The 17,168-nt window shown below is 36.6% G+C and overlaps 1 protein-coding gene across 4 annotated transcripts in view; it reads right to left on the reverse strand.

Moving 5' to 3' along the window:
* Positions 1 to 2,608: 2,608 nt before the first annotated feature.
* The window catches only part of LOC310636211 (F-actin-monooxygenase MICAL2-like), an 87,400-nt gene continuing 72,840 nt past the window's right edge, over positions 2,609 to 17,168 (reverse strand). The window contains exons 19-26 of one of the 4 annotated variants that reach the window (XM_083355825.1): positions 16,775 to 16,876; positions 16,323 to 16,448; positions 13,904 to 14,005; positions 11,118 to 11,304; positions 10,358 to 10,434; positions 8,939 to 9,038; positions 4,645 to 4,697; positions 2,609 to 2,822 (exon numbers count right to left, since the gene is read on the reverse strand). In XM_083355825.1, coding sequence (XP_083211951.1) covers positions 4,657 to 4,697; positions 8,939 to 9,038; positions 10,358 to 10,434; positions 11,118 to 11,304; positions 13,904 to 14,005; positions 16,323 to 16,448; positions 16,775 to 16,876 — 735 coding nt within the window. In that variant the 3' untranslated portion in view covers positions 2,609 to 2,822; positions 4,645 to 4,656. Of the gene's footprint in view, positions 2,823 to 4,644; positions 9,039 to 10,357; positions 10,435 to 11,117; positions 11,305 to 13,903; positions 14,006 to 16,322; positions 16,449 to 16,774; positions 16,877 to 17,168 lie in introns of all 4 variants that reach the window. The other 3 variants (XR_014491639.1, XR_014491638.1, XR_014491637.1) reach the window with 3 other exon arrangements.

Here is a 17,168-nt window from a genome sequence, read left to right on the forward strand (position 1 = left end):
TTTGCCCTAGGTATGGAATTTCACCAGCCTAAACACCTCAGAATTTCTCATAATGGTGATGCTGGATTGGCTATGCTACGGACCGGGGGGGGGTTGGTTAGGGGAAACCAGGGTTTTCTGTATTGCTGCATGGGAATTTCAGATTCCGCTTGACTCTACTGCAACCAGCATTCCTTAGTAAAAGTGCTTTTTCACTTCAATTGGAATCGAGAGTTTTACTTCCCTAAGGGATCAAACTGGGGCAGGTCTGACATTAGTGATAAATAAGTTATAAATACCAATGTTTTAGTTAGCTTTTCAGATGAATGGAAACACTACAATAAACTTAAACTTTGTGACAAATGCAGAAAGTACATTGAATCAAATTTTCATTTTGTTTCCTCTCAGAGATTTCTACTTTTGCCAGAATTCTAGTTCTCTAATCTCTAGCTCTAGTTCTCAAATTGTTTTTGAAGTATGCCCAAACTCAAGTGTGTTAGAAGGACCTTTTATTAAAAAATAAAATATGAGACTCCAGCATAAAAGGGTTGGGGTGTTCCAAGTAATATTCTCAAACTGGCTTGCTGAGAGGGAAAGCGAACAACATTGTATGGTTTTCAAAGAATAAATACGGACCTGCAGAATACAAATGTAATAGAAAGTGCTTGTTAGAATTACTTTTATCAAATCAAATATAGCAAGCAGTTATTACTTTAAGTCAAGAAGTGGTTTTTTTAATGTTTCATGATAAACTATTAAGATTACCTTTCCAACTCTTTGAAGCCAAATAGCAGGGCATATACACAGTAATAAATAAGGATTTTAAACATTTAATAGTATTATACTAATGGCAGGTATCCTGATTAAACATACTAACAGTTTAAGTAAAAAGAATGCTTCCCAAATTGTGACTTCCGACAATCCAAGGCAAAATATGGTTGTATGTTTATATAACCAAAGGTTTAGGGTGGAAATGTTAGGGTTGGGTTGGAAAGGAGGAATAAAGTCATTGTGGAAAGAAATCCAATATACACCGGAATTATTTTCTCTACAGTGTGGTCTAAGTCAGGAAAAACAATACCTAAGAGACAAAACCTTTGAATGTTTTGAGAAAAAATTGATTGCATAAAAAAGTTAAAGCTCTCCAGATGTTTAACCACCATGTACAGTATTGCCCTTGCACGGCTTATTCAAATAAAAGGGTTGACACTGCACCTAGCAAAGCTTTGTAGTCCTGCATAGGGACCTGGGAATGGAGGCTATCGATAGGTTTGAGCAAACAAGGAAGGCTCTGAGCAAGTATGAAACTGGAGCTCTTCTAATGAATACTGTTGTATAGGTACTGCATTAAGTACTTTAGTAAGCCAATAAGTGCAGGGCAAGAGATGGTAGGTTCACTTCCTCCCCTGCAGTGAACAAGTGACTGAGTTGAACTTATTTAAAGGGACGAGCAGCTCCTGTAAACTTAATGTTTAATTTTCCTCTACATTACCGTTTTGTAGACAAAGGAATCCTCTGGTCAGCCATTTTGCTCCTCAAAATAAAAATTGGGAAGATAAGACACTCTTAGTGTAAATTCTTTTACTTTGTTAGCTGATTTGAAAATGAGACACTCAATTATTGGTCAGTATCTGAACAATATCTCAGCACTTCTTTCTGGCAAGAAAGGACTGTTATGTTTGTGCTACAAGCTTGCAATTCAGAAGTAAGTTTAGCATCATGTTGACTAAAATTATGAAAACCTGATATCCAAGTTCTCCTTTGTTTTAGTTCTACAGTCAGAAGACTAGATTTCTGAATCGTTGGTCATTTGCTTAACTGATCATGAGAATCTGAGCCCTTTGAGCCTTAGTTTCCCAAACACATTTCCTGCGGCTTAAACACAGTAAAAACTTTAATCACAGTAAAAACTTTATTAGCACAAATAGCTGCAATTAAAGTTAATCAAATTCTCTCATAGCTAAAAATGGCAGTCTGAAGCTTTCATTACTTTTTTTTAAAAAAATATTTACTTTGAATAAAGGGGAAAAAAATCATTTACTGAAAGTGAAGAGATAAAAATGTTACCAAAGCCACAATTTCTCAAAATTCAGATGAGAATCTGCAAAAACTAATCATTTGTCAGAATATATTCTACATTAGCACTAAAGGCTTCCATTTCCAGATAGGAAGGAAGTGCCATATATAGGATTGAGCACAACATTGTAAAATGTTACTACTCATATAGCAATGAGGTCTGAAAATATCAGGGCACCCACCAGATGGCAGGATTCAGTGGCCTCTTGCTGCCATCTAGTGGTTGCAAAATTTTATAGCACATATTTTGCAGTCATTTGGCAACATTTAAAATGTCTTTCAGGAACATAGGAAAGCCCATACGGAGTGCTTAAGAAGCATTGTACCAAAACCAGAAAAGCAGCAAAGGTGAAACTCAGTGGTGGGATTCAGCCAGTTCGCACCACTTCGGCAGAACCGGTAGCTAATTCTTTGTTGCTCAGGCACAGAATGGACTTTCAGAACCAGCATCCACACAGAGAAATGGTTGTTCACATATTTGAATCCCACCACTGGTGAAACTGTGTGTGTATTCAACGCAGTTTGTTAAAAAGGAAGAAAAGATGCAACAGTATTTAGGAGAACTAAATTTATTTCTTAACAGCCAATTTAGAAAGTTAAACATTAAATCTGTGCAAAATACAAATTTCCATGTGAAATTTTTATATACATTTTTTAAAAAATGAACACTCTTAACAAAAATGCTTAATTAAGTTCCAGAAACACTTTAAGTGACAAGGAGTAGAGGAAGAGAATCCCCACTGGTACTGTTAAAGAGATGAGTAGATCTGCAATAGAAATAAGTAAAGTAGAGAGAAAAATTTCATTCAGATGTCCCCTGTACCTCAAACATGCAGAGAATTTTTGTTAATCAAGTAAAAAAGATACCATTCTGTTAGGACACCTGCACCCTTTCCTAATCTTTCCTTTGGGAGTTTATGGGTTCTGCATGTGCTAAGCTTTGGGTATTTGTTACAAAACATTAAATAGATACTGACCATTAAAAACCAGCAAAATTGAACATTTTAAACAAACTCCAAGCTGAATATTGTACTTCAGCATCAAAGTAAGTAGGAAGAGTGGTATAAATTTCTAAAGCCAAGAAAAAATGGATTTTGTTTAGCATACTTGAGAGACTAAAATCAGTTTGTTACTTTGGAAATAGGAACAAGAAACATAGTTGGATGAGTAAGAATTTTAATAGTATATGACTGAGTTTGGGATTCTCTATTCAGAAAGTATCAACTAAATCATCTGCAGTACTTTTTTCCCTAGCTTCTTTGTATTATCCATTACTTTTGTGAATTACAAAATCAGACTAATTCCTTCCAATTCCAGAATATTTAGAATTATTCTCCTCCTGAACAAGCAGAGAAATCCTTATTTCTACTTTCAACTCTACCAATAAATAAACCTGGTATTATCCAGGTCTGTTCTATCCTTTCAGACTTAATAAGGCTGGCAGGATAGAAAAAAGCCAACTGTAAACAAGAAAACCCACTAGGAAAAGAGAGAATTCTTCCTTTTTTTATGAAAATAGCCTTGTCTCCTAGAGGGAAAACAAGCATCTTTCTCTTGTGAATACTTTCTCCTCAGGATAGGAATGGTAATGATTCCTCATAGAATGTCTTTCTATTTCAGAGTTCTGAGAGACCATTTTGGAAAAAGTAAAGTAATATATCACTTTAAGCACTTGAGCGCTTAAGATATGTTTCATAATAGCTTTCTCAATTCTTAGGGAAAAAATGATGATGAAACAGAATTGGGAGAGGGATACATGGGAAGAGGGCTGTTCTGTCCTCTAGGCCAGAGATCCCCAACCTTTTGGACACAAGGGACCGGTTCTGTGGAGAGAGGTTTTCTGCAGACCGGAGGGGGCGTGGTTTTGTGTGCTGCCGGCATCCTGCGGATGGGGCTTTGTTTGTGCAGATCGGTTGCTGGCATGCCGTGGCCCGGTAGTGGTCCACGGACCAGGGGTTGGGAACCCCTACTCTAGGCCTTTATATTTGTAAGCAGAAGCTCATAAAATATATGTATTATGCTGATATCACAGCAATATGAATCTGCATTTGAGATAAATGCATTAAAATTCCTTAAGGAATGAAAGCTGCATCTTTCAGTTTCCAGACTTTACTTAAATCTTTGTATTGTACCAAATGAATGTTAGAAACCATCAGGGATTCACGTTTTAAGAATGATTTCTATATAGTTATTATTAAAGTGATTTGTAAAACTAAAAGGCCATTCCCCTAATCAATTTTTCCTAATATTTATTAGACCAAGAGCTAAAGTTTAAGGAGATGCAAAGAAGGAATAAACAACCCATAGAAATGCCTTATGATTTAATTTAAATAATTTCTTTTTTAAAAGTTTGGAATGCATGCAGAAAGATAAGAGCTACAAGGCAGAGAAGGAGCACTTGGAAAGAAGCACTTGGCTGTCAGTTACAAAGCAGGGAAAGTAATCATGCAGATTCTTATTGTGTATTTAGAACACACACACACACACACACACACACACACACACACTAGTACGTTTAAACACTAGTAGGGAGTATTAGGGATTCATTGCAACACGGAGAAAAAGAAGCATAGAGAATAATAATCTTACACCAGAAATTGTTCAGCCAGTGAGGGGCTGTAGCACTGGAATGTTGAAATGAACTAAAGACAACGTAAAATATTGGAAAAAGAAAGTAGTCAGAACAAGCTAACTGCAAATCTTTGATTACATAGCACTAGATACATTGCACCGATACTGTAAGGTAGAACAAATGAACAGTAACTCTTCTTTCTCATCAACCAAAAATATTACATAACTGCATTTATTAAATTTCAAGTATCAAATAATAGTAGTTATCAAAGACTCTTTGAAATAGCAACTGACTTCAAACAATCAACTTCAAATATGACTAAGCCAAAATAAATGATTCTGCATTTATTTGAGACTGAATTTGGACTTACATGTACAATATGTTGGTCACATCTTCTTTTTTTAACCCCAAAGACCCCTCTAAAGCTTTCCAAAGAAACCTTCATTGAATGTGCAAATGATAAGTAACAAAGTAACCAAATAGAACATGGTTATTTGTGTGCATGTGACTGGCCAGAATTCGAAAGAAATTTCTGGCCTTTTTACAGTGATCCAACACGCCTTGGAAAATGGTTCAGAAATATTCCCCCTTAGAGTGAGATAAACAACTGGATAGACAAAATTGTACTGTATAATGATTATCAGTGGCTTCAAACAGTGTAAATGGACCATTTCCTTTTCTGTGCATTGCATTCAAACTATTAGATAATAGCAGAAGTGCTTGACGAGTTTCATTTGTGGTAAATTTTTGATACACAAATCAGCTGAAGTTGTAATTATTAACTAATGATTGTGCAACTAAAAAATCAAACTACAGGCAAATAAAATATGAACATAATTTAGTAAAGTTTAAATGTACCTTGCATTTTTTAAAAAATGTAAGATACAGGGAAGCAAGCAGTGCAAAACATATTTGTGTTCTGTTATTTCTTCACCCTGAAGTTGCCCTAAAATCATTCGTAGATTTTGGGTGTACATTGGCCACTCTGATGCTTCATTCCCTGAGTTTGAGATATGCAATAGCTGAATTGCAAGAATGGCGGCAGATATAGATATAGTAAGTTGGTCACAAGCAGAGAGCCGTCATTTTTCAGGTTCAGCTTATGATATGGACTGGAGAGTTGTATCCATCAGCCAGCACAAGATGCTGCTAGATCAAATTTCCCTTCCCTTACAGCTTAAGTGAGAATTGGAAACTCTGAAAAAGCCGTAAGGCGGGAAGGAAAACTGGAAACTGTTGCATGAGCAGAAACTATGTGCCAGGGAGTCCTTGAAATAACTATGGAAAAGTTTAGTTGAGAAATAATAGACAGCTGGGAAAACCTGGCTGGGGAGCAGAGGAAGGTCAAACAGAAAGGCAAGGCTGGAAGATCATGCTCAGGTAGCCAGAGTGGGGGTAAGGAGTGGGGAGCCATGACTGTACTAGCTAGGAGGAAACTGGCAGGATTGCCCAGAGCCAGGCTCAAAGCCATGGTGGGCGAGATGAAGATATTAGAGTGGGAAAGTCCCAGAAGCTGGTTTTGCAGGAGAGCAGCCTGGAACCATGGGGTGCCTCCGTAGGCTGCTGCTTCCCTCCTGCCTTTACAAGTCTATATGGTAGGCTGCTTTCTTCTAGAAGAATACCAAGAAAAGCATGGCAATCGGGGGAAAGGAAATTCAGGGATGGTTTGTTGCTGGTTTGTCAAATTTGTAATCAAAGACCAACCTGAACGGGTTGTCAGATCCTCTGCCTGGGCAAGTCAGTGGCCCAACCATAGGCAGTACAATTGGATGGCAAGATGAGTGGCCATAGTAGTCGCAAAGGACTAGTCACGTGAGAGTAGGAAACACGCTTTACAGCTTCCCTACCTCTGCTGGACTCATCACTGCAGAAGAGATGTGACCAGAAGTCTACATGGTAGACTGCTCTCTTCTAGAAGAATACCAAGAAATGTATGGCAATCGGGGGGAAAGGAATTCAGGTCCCAGGTCCAAGGGATAGGGCAGGGGTAGACAACCTTGGCTCTTTTATGACTCATGGACTTCAACTCCCAGAATTCCTGAGCCAGCATGACTGGCTCAGGAATTCTGGGAGTTGAGCCAAGGTTGCCTACCCCTGGGATAGGGGATGGAGAATCAAGTCTCTCCATTGTTAAAAGAAGCCTTGTTTATTGATACAGCAGTAACTGTATTTCCACAGTCCATACTGGCTTCTGATAATTCAGCTTCCCTTTCCACCCTGTTCTTCCCTAGATCTAGTCCCCTGCTCCATGGTGCAGACATCTCATCTGTCAGATGATGCACATCTGGGCATGCTTCTTGGGAACCTAAAAGCAACATTGTGCCTAGACAAGCTAGCAACATAATTGAGTTCTCAATGGGTTCTGGCTTTCTGTTCACCTGATGGCACAATTACTGTTATAGCAAGGAAGAACTCATTTGGTTTTATTCCTTTACTGTTTCAGTGGGTTCACAATATCACAGCATTTGAGAACTCATGGTAGGACCACCACATATTCTTACATGTAAGCAAATCTTTAACAGAGCAAAAATAAATTTTCTTTTAATAATAATAATAATGTGAAAAGCCTCTTTTCATCATTGTTCATTTAATTAAAGATTACTGTCATGTAATGTGCTTAATACTACATCTCTCCATTCCAATGAAATAAATAGGGCAATTTTCCAAGTAAGAATTCATTAGAATAAAGGTTAAAACAGAACAGCATGTATATTTAAGAATGGTTCCAATGTACCAGTTAATCCTTTAACAGGCTAGCTTTAAATTAAATCTTTAGTGATGGGTTTTATGAAGTTGTATTTATCCTGTTTAATGACAAGTTAACATTCCATTATACAAATAATATTAATGTAATTGAATAGCCACAGGAAGGGTATAGAGAACCAGTCATATATTCCAGGAGAGCTATTTTTCTCTCAGCCAAAAGTCAGGAGTCAACAGCTGTGATCATCTGAACCTTTTACAGAATGTGCAAGCCTCTAATAGTGGGATTTTGTTTTTTACAGCTATTTCCCAAGAACAAGTATGTATTCTTCAACAATAAAGTAGGCCAAAAAGACCGCCAACTAAAAGGATCCTATTAATTATCTCAAATTTATCCACAGATATCTCCTGTGTAAAATTTCTATATGGCAAAATAAATTTAAGGCCCTATACTTTTTCTCTTTCAGTCAAATGTGGCTTTTATATCAAGTTAATATATTATAATTGTCAGCCATAACCTAATTTCTATGAGACTCTATGAAGTCAGTCCCTCTTTCTCTCAGATTATTCCATTTTTATATTATTCTGATCCTTTCAACTTTCAAAAGATTGAAAAAGTATTCTAACATAGATACGTCTTACCTTCCATATCAGCTCAAGGTCATCTCTAATATAAATTAACAAAATTGCCCCTTGATTTGAGAAAAAATAAATATAGGCTATTGCTGTACTTTGGTTTACTTTAATTAATTCATGTCTAATATTTACTCTTTGAATTCGCTCATAAATATTATAGAAAATGCCCAGAATTCACAAAAGGTTTATCAAACAGATGTCAATAGAATTATTATGGGCTAAGTATACCTTTGATTTTTTTTAAAAAATGATGCAGACAGTAGCCCCATAGATAAAGCAAAAGGTAGAAAAAGTATGTGCCACCTTCAGTTTTCAAAAAAAACCCCACATAGTAAAAATTTGCTATTGCCCTATGTATGAAAGTTTCTCCTTTCACAGTCATTAAAATAAGAATATAAAAATGTAAACATAAAGGAATATCTGTTTTTTTAACTAGAAATAGATCCATACATTTTTTTTAAAAAAATCTATAAAATTATCCTTCATTGCGTCTCCATGGTTGGGAAATGAATTCGGACACTAATATTCATGATCCAATAAAAAAAAAAGAATGATTTTACAATTGCACCATGGAGCTTTGGGCTCATTTAAAGCACCCACTGAACTGAAATATTTATATTTGTGCAAAACCCAAAAGCTGTTTGTTTTGGAAATCTGAAAGGCACAACCAAGATTCAGAAGAATTTTAAAGCTTGAAAAAATTCTTCACCAATTCAAGCGTATCCTCATAGGACAACTCCACTTCCCCATAAAAATGGCCAAGTAACTCCTGAAGCACAAAAAGGAATGGCATGCTAAAGCTTAGGAGTTCATACAAGTAGATATAGTTGTATGCATTGTCCCTGAAATGAAGTCTGGTTGCGTGCAGGAAACCATGCATCCAGTTAGAGAGGCGTCTTGGAAGATCAAGCAGATCCCTGGTCACCTTAAGAGGCCAGCATAGAGTTTTCCCAAAGAATGAAGCCAGGATACCTGACGACTGGTCTTCTGAGCTGCTACTAGTAGCAAAAGCACTTTCTGAGCTAGTTTCTTGACACATGGGTTCTTGATGCCTCTGAAATCCTGCTTCCTCCTTTAAACAGAAATAGGTTAACAGGATGCTCAACTTCAATATTTCAAATATTAAACATTATTTATTTATTGTCTACAATTGTACCTTGCCACAATTCAGAGACTCTCTAGACCAGACATGTCAAACACAAGGCCCGGGGGCCAGATCTGGCCCGCGAAGTGGTTTCATGTGGCCCCCAAAGCCATCCTGGAAACATTGAGGGAACAGCCCCCACTGCCTTGGCTCTGGCCCAGAGACCCTCCTCCTGCCAGAGACCCTCAGATCTGTCCCACTCCTGCCCAGGCCCCCATAGGCCCCCTTGATGCAATGATGTAGAGCTGGCCATGCCCACCCAGTAGGCCATATACACACTCTAGCCACGCCCACCCAGTAGGCCACGCCCACCCAGACCATACCCACCCGGCCCCCTGAGGGCAACCGCAATGCTGATGCGGCCCTCAATGAAATTGAGTTTGACACCCCTGCTCTAGACTGCAAAATATTTCTTTGCAATGAGTTTTGGGTAATCTCCAAAATACAATTTACTTTGTATCAGTGCTTCAACTTAGAAAGAGGGTCACCCTGATGGTCAACTAACTCCAAAACAAACAAGGGAATATTTTCCATTGACTTCAGGTTATAAACACGTATCAATTTTCAGGATCAAGGTAGACATAAAGGTCATGTCTTATTTTTTTTCCCCCTAGTGTGTCCTTTCAAAAAACTAATAAAAAGCCTTGGAGAGGCTGCAAGAAAGAGAAAATGAGAATGCAAAGGATATTTAATGCTTTCTCATTTTGATAACTAGAAAAAATGGCAGCCCAGGGAAGGAAAACATGCAATTAAGGTTATTTTCTTGCTTATCATATGCATCATGTTTTCCGGTCAAAACTGAAAAGACATTAGAATGTATTTGATATGACTAGGCTAGGAAAATAATGTAGTTGGGCTTGTTAAAATAATGAACCATCAAAAATCTCATTGGTGCTTTGAAGTCCAAAGAACAATCATTTGCAATTCTTACATGTTTCAGCTCCTCCTCTTCTGCATGTGGCACAAATACATACTTTGATATAAATGTTTTAAAACTAGAGTAGCCCACAGAACGAGCGAAAATGTCTCTGAATGTATCAGTCCAATTCTGCTAAGAGAGACAACATTTTGGATATCCAGTGATCACTCCCATGCAGTTCAAGTGCAAAGGAGTCTCTGCTAGAGTAACTTGATGAGAACCGTTTCCCTTTTATGTACCGCTTCGAATGAGCTGGAATTTGTCTCTTTATAATCTTGCTACTCTGTCATACTCTGGTAGAAATATATTTATATATATATACATATACCTTTATTTCCGCTCTCTTCTTTCTCTGCATATTCTTTGTTTTACATTGTGCAAAATGAAGCTTGCAGTAAAAATTACCTGAAAAATAAAAGGAATGCCTTTAGGTTTTGTCTCTTCCCCCATGTAGACCTGACAGATGGAATGGGGGAATGTAAAGAGGGTAAACCTTCAAATTTAAGTTACTTTAAGTGACTTTTGTCTAAAACCTTTTGGAAAGCAGTGCTTTCATTAAATAAAAGTCCTTTACATGAGGAACATTTATTTTCTTATTCTACCAACTTGAATGGTCTTACCTTAGGATACTAAAGCCTTGGCAAAGAGGCTAAAATCCCACATGTGGTATTTTTGCTGTTGATAATGTTGTTTGGTTTCATATAGCCCACCCTTTACCATTTAGTTTAATCTTATCTATGAACAGTAGACACATACAATCAAAATATGGGTAGTGTACATTGTACTTGCATCAATACCCAAATATTTCTGAGGGGTCCTTGATGCTCTCTGAGCTTGGTTGTTTACTTGAAGATGTTTCATTACCTAAACTAGACGGCACCATCAGTGCTAATCCTACTATCCAATTATATCGTCCTACTATCAATGCGACGAACACTGATGATGTTACATAATTTAAGTATTGAAATGTCTGCAAGAAAACAACCAACCTCAGAGAGCATCAAGGACCCTTCATTTCAACCCTGAGCTACAAATATTCTCCTTTATTGATACATATTTTTAAATAGTTTATTTTAGATCTGCATTACCTTCTTCTGCATCAAAGGTATATGTTGCTAGGCGGAGAGTGGTTGCACATATGACACATTTGAAGCATTCCCGGTGGAAGAAGTGGCCTTCCGCGCTTAATCGTTCCATGATATAAACTCTTCTTTTACAAAAATAGCAGATATCACTCCCACCTACTGTCTGAGGAAATTCTCTTTTCAAAGATCCCTGTTGAAAAAATTTAAATATATTGGTAATATCTGAATAACGTTTGTATAACTGTTTCATTAATTTCACCACAAAAAAGTTCTTTAAAAAGGAAAACTAAGAGTTTAATCAACAGCAGGATATTGTTACTTACATATTTTTTTTTTTTAGTCAGAACTGTTTTATGCCATTTTGCATTTTCTTGCCTGTTAGCCACATTCTGCATCCTGGCAATATACTGTATACTTAAAATAGTATACAGGTAGTCCTCAACTTACAACCATTTGTTTAGTGACCATTTAAAATTAGAAGGGTACTGGAAAAAGTGACTTATGACCAGTGCTTTTTTTGTAAAAGAAAAAGGTGCCGGAACTCACACATGTCATACAACCCGCCTTGCCTACCCTACAAGGTTACATCCAAAAGAGATGCCGGAACTCAGTTCTGAACATTCTATGAGGAAAAAAAGCCCTGCTTATGACCATTTTTCACACTTATGACTATTGCAACATCCCCATGGTCCCGTGATCAAAATTTGGACACCTGGCAATTGTTTATATTTATGATGGTTTCAGTGTTCTGGGGTCACGTGATGACTTTTTTGCAATCTTCTGACAAGCAAAGCCAGATGCACTTAACAACCGTGTTACTAACTTAACAATGGCAATGTTTCACTTAATATCTGTGGCAAGAAATAGGGCAAAACTCCTCATTTAACAGCAGAAATTTTCAATTGTAGTTGTAAATCGAGAACTACCCATTGTGTCATAGCAAACCATGTATTTATTGGGCTGTGTTTAGACTGTTACCAAATAGAAGGAATAGTAATTCAGTAGCTCTTATGGCTAAACGGTGGGGCAGGCTTTCCGTGATATGTGCTGTGAACGCCCATGCGAAGCTACCTACAGCTAGAGATAAGACCTTGGCAGTAGAAGAGCCAAAAACTCTGGAATTAGCTCCTATCAGCAGGCTAATCAGCCTCTTTGATATGCTGTGAAGAGAAATCTTAAAACATACTTTTATGTTCCCACGTCCTCTCCACAGTAATTTGCTAGAAAATTTTAATTGCTGGTGCCATCTATTATGCATTTTCAGCTACTTACTGGTTTAATGTTTATGATGCTTGTTCATGATGTTAGATGGCTTTAGTAAGTTAGTATGGTAAAAGTTTTTTAAATATTCATTTTGGGTGCGGTTTCTGTCCTCAGTTGCATTTTCTAATTCTCTTGAACAACACAGCAACGTAAGGTTGCCTTCACAGCATCTTTGTTGTGCTGGAATGAATGACCTCGAGGTCTCTTTTCAGTCTCCAATTTGCTATAGAACAAATGACAAGGCATTCAGTGGTCATCCATTTTGATAATTTGTCCACCTACTACTCTGATAAATTAGGGAGTCAATGCTCATGGATCACCATGATCCAAAAGCTCCAGGTTTGAGACATGGTCTTGCCAACAAATACCAAGGCTGGAGCTGAGGGCACAAATGTGAAATTTCTCCAACTGATTAATTGTCAATACCAAGTCCAAGATTCACATCCATATATGAAAAAAGAATAATGATAGCTTCTGTAGACTTTCAGCTTTGTGGAGATACAGACATTGTGTTGCTTGATGATTCTGGTATGCATTCAGCCAGAGCCTGAATGGCCTTGCTGATCTTGGAGTCAATTTCTTTATCCAAAGACCCATCGCTTGAGATGATGCAACCCAAATATTTGAAGCTCTTTACACTTGTTTGTGGAGTGTCATCTACAATGACTGTTATCTTAAAAAAGGTCTATATTTTTCACTTCTTTCCAAAATAATAGAATGGGGAGAAAAGGACGATACAAAATTTCTAATGCAGCACCTCCTCAAATTAGCTCAGTAAATGTGCCACAAGGCTTTGTTTCTAATGGGCTCAACAGAATAGCTAGCTATATAGCTTCATATAAATAATATTCATGCAATTGAATATCCATAGCAAGGGTATATATCCTTTGGAAGTCAATACAACAAATCTGAGAAAGAGTTAATTGCAAGACAATGTCTTATGTTCAACAATATTTTTGAATTAACTCTAACTCCAATGTATATTTATCTTTTTTATCACTCCCTTTATTATTTTTATAAATAATTCAAGGTGTTGAACGTACATAATATTTCTATCTATCTAACAACCACCTTTTAAAAGGGGTTGGGTCGAGACAGAGAGTGACTGACTTAGTGACCCAGCTGGCTTTCCTGTCTAAGGTAGAACTAGAATTCACAGTCTCCTGGTTTCTAGCCTGTTGCCTTAATCGCTAGACTAAATTAATGAGGTGAATTATTTAATAAAATCTTCTAAATATACAGTATACAGGGTTGCCTCCACTACATTTTGAATAGCAGCCTTTATTTTATTTTTATAATCCAAATAAATATGGCTCAAAAGCCCTGCATTGGAATATCATTCAGCATATTAACTGCATAAAAATATTAAAAAGCATCTACAAATAAAGGCTCATCAGTGATAGTATGCACCATCTCTACATTCTGCATTTCAACGTGGTAGTGGGTACATGTTATAGGTATGGTATTAACATAATCACTCTTCATTAAAACGAGTTGCACTCAATTATGTGTGGGTTAAGGCTTACCAATTGCAAAGATGCAGGTAATGGCTTGTGATCATTCCTGTATAGATTAACAAGGATTTGTGCTACAGCATCTATTCCATGAGACACCTTCCCTATTGTCATCTAGTATTTAACAAGGCACAAAGAGGAAAAGAAAGAGAAAAGATGGAAAATGAAGAAATCTTGCCTTCGAAATTACAATTTAAGGAAAAGCAAAGCAAAGAAACACAGTGAAGCAAAGATGAACAAGCCTAAAATAAAAAAAAGAACAGAGCTTAATTAAAGAATGCCAATCCCACATAAAACCTAAACATTTATCCCTTACTAAAAAAAATCTAAGATTGTATGAATATCTTTAACAGATGAGTTGTGTGCTTGCATATATATTCAAGCACACTCTTCTTAACACAAAAGGCTAGAGAATTAAGTGAGAGCTGCATTCAATTCTGGACAACTAGTTAAATGGCAAGTTTGCTTCTGAAATAATGAAGGTAAAATATTAAAATAATGTTAGTAATAATATTACAGTTATCAACACATATTCCTTTTGACTTCTCAAAAAGGGAATAAAGACTTTAAATAATTTGCCTTTGTTTATGCCAAATAAAAATACAAAAAGTATCTTGTAAAGGGAGGCATTCCTGATGAATATGCTTAAGCATGTTTTCAGAAATGCACGAGTTATAAATAAAGGGTAAGTTAACAACACCAGTTTTGTATCCTTTGAAGCAAATTATGTCTACTGACACAGTTCATACCAATGCTTTAATTTACCAGACATCAGTCATAACGGTAGCTGGTAAAGCAATATAGACATAATCTTTATTAAGAAAGGATATAAGCTTGCCAAAAATGGCATTGTCTTGCAAAAAGACAATTATTTTTGTCGATATAATTTTAAATAACTTGCTGTTTATCTAAATATTTTAAAAACTGAGTAATGTTAATTTGAATAATAAATAATAATAATAATAATAATAATAATAATAATAATAATAATCTTCAAATTAACATTACTCAGTTTTTTAAATATTTAGACAGGTTATTATCAAATATTTAAAATGTAATTCCTGACAGTGAGGACAATCAACCAGTGGAACAGCTTACCCTCAAAAATCATGGGCGCTCCATCACTGGAGATTTTTAAGAAGAGACTAGACATTCACCTGTCTGAGACAGAATAGGTTCTCCTGCTTGAGCAAGGGGCTGGACTAGAAGACCTCCACGGTCCCTTCCACCTCTGTTCTATTCTATTCTATCACTATGTCCATCATCAGTGAATAGTTGGTATAAGAGTGCCTGCTTTGTTACATGAAGTGAGAGCTGAATAAGTCAGGAAAAACATGAAACTATTATAAACACCGTGGGAATGGGTTACTTAAGAAACTGTATGGTCCAGAAAGAGATAGGATCAAAAATAAATGGGCTCTGAATGAAAGTGGTCTGAATGCAGATTTGACTGAGCAGTACAATAGAAATGTTAGAGGTAATTTAGTTATATAGAGAAAATTAATGAAGATCCACATAATAATTAGAATTAATGAAGATCCATAAGGAAAAGTGAATAGATGAAAGTAAAAGGAAGACTAGGAAAGCAATGACTGAACATTTTTTCATCAAAACAAGCACTGTGAGAAGATTAGTATATAAAACAGGATTTGGACATTATGGAAACTAGGTTGATTTGCAAAGATTGAAAATGGTATCAATGTAAACTAGATTTATCTGAATTTCCCTTTCTTGGATTACTTATTTCTTATTCCTTTTCTATATTTTGCCTTCCTGAAAGTGAACTGTGGGATGCATATGCTCACATGCATTAAACCATGTTTTCAAAGCACTATGTTCATGAATCACGCTAAACCCCAAACAAGCAAACTATACTATGGCTTTCTGTAATTTCATTCTGTCGAGATGAAGATAGGAAAACAGGACTGTGAAATGATTAAGGCTGGGACTTTATTTCCCCCCAGGGATTTTTGTTATATAAAAAAATATGTTCCCACAGTATTTTTGTGTTTATGCTACTTCAAAATCATAATTGTCATGCTACTTTCTGACCACTGCTTTCAGAGAAAATTCTGGGGACTGCAAATAAGAAATTGGAAACCCATGTGGCCTTGAAGCTCACCTGATAATAAGCACAAACGTATCTGAACAGCAAATAAAGAATCATCCTTCTCCCACTGTTTAGAGGGAAAAGTTACATAATTTCCATTTTTTCAGTCCAATATTTTAAAATAGTTTATTAAACAGGATAAGCCAAATTCAAGTTCTGGTACTGTTTGAAAAGACTTTACTATCCACTACTTTAGCCTTTTTTCAAATGAAATATAGCACACACACAAAACTCTGTTCTCTGCAATGTTAGTGAAAGCCAATGTTAGACTCTTTTTTTTAGTGACAATATGAAGCTGAGAGGAAACCTGTTAAAGAATACCTTTTCAGAAAGAATAGCAGAGGAAGCAGAGTTTATAGATGAAGAGGAAGCAGCTGAATCATGAGATGGCAGACAAGAGGGAGATGGGAGCTGAGAATGGGAGAGACCTTTAGTAGGAAGTGGATTCTGTGTAAAGCAGAAAGAGGAAAAATGGTCCCAAATTATTTACCTGCAAATGCATGTTAAAATTATGGTACTTGCCAACGTGCATTAAATTACCAAAGAACATTCTGCTACAGCCATAAATTAAGACAAACATATTGGAAAAAATTGACATGTTGACATTGGCCCTTATCACTTTGTGGCAGACCATGAACAAATTTCCACTTATTTCTTTTTTTTTTAAATCACATTTAATGAAACAAAAGCAAAGAGTTATTAGCCATGAGCTAGCCCTCTTAACCACCAACACAGTTCCTCACCAACTTTGCATTCTCTGCATATTTATTCACCTTGGGGATGTCAACACAACCAAACAAGGAGGCCAGATGAGCTGCTTTCTCTTTAATGCTCTTTTTATGAAATTCTCTATGGGCTATGGACTGAGCTTTTTTCTGTGGCAGGAACAGCAAGGAGAGAAGAAAACTTTGAGTTAGAGAGAAAAAGTAGAAACAATAGAACAAAGGGTAGCAGTTTGGAGAAAAGAAGATTCAGTAACAAAGAGGGCACAGAAATCCAAAGCACTGTTGAGTATACCAGCGTTTCCCAACCTTAGGAACTTGAAGATGCGTGGACTGCAACTCCCAGAATTCCCCAGCCAGCTATAGCTGGCTGGGGAATTCTGGGAGTTGAAGTCCACGCATCTTCAAGTTCCTAAGGTTGGGAAACGCTGGTGTATACATGAAG

The sequence above is a fragment of the Vipera ursinii genome, assembly GCF_947247035.1.
Source record: "Vipera ursinii genome assembly, chromosome: 1".
Classification (NCBI taxonomy): domain Eukaryota; kingdom Metazoa; phylum Chordata; class Lepidosauria; order Squamata; family Viperidae; genus Vipera; species Vipera ursinii.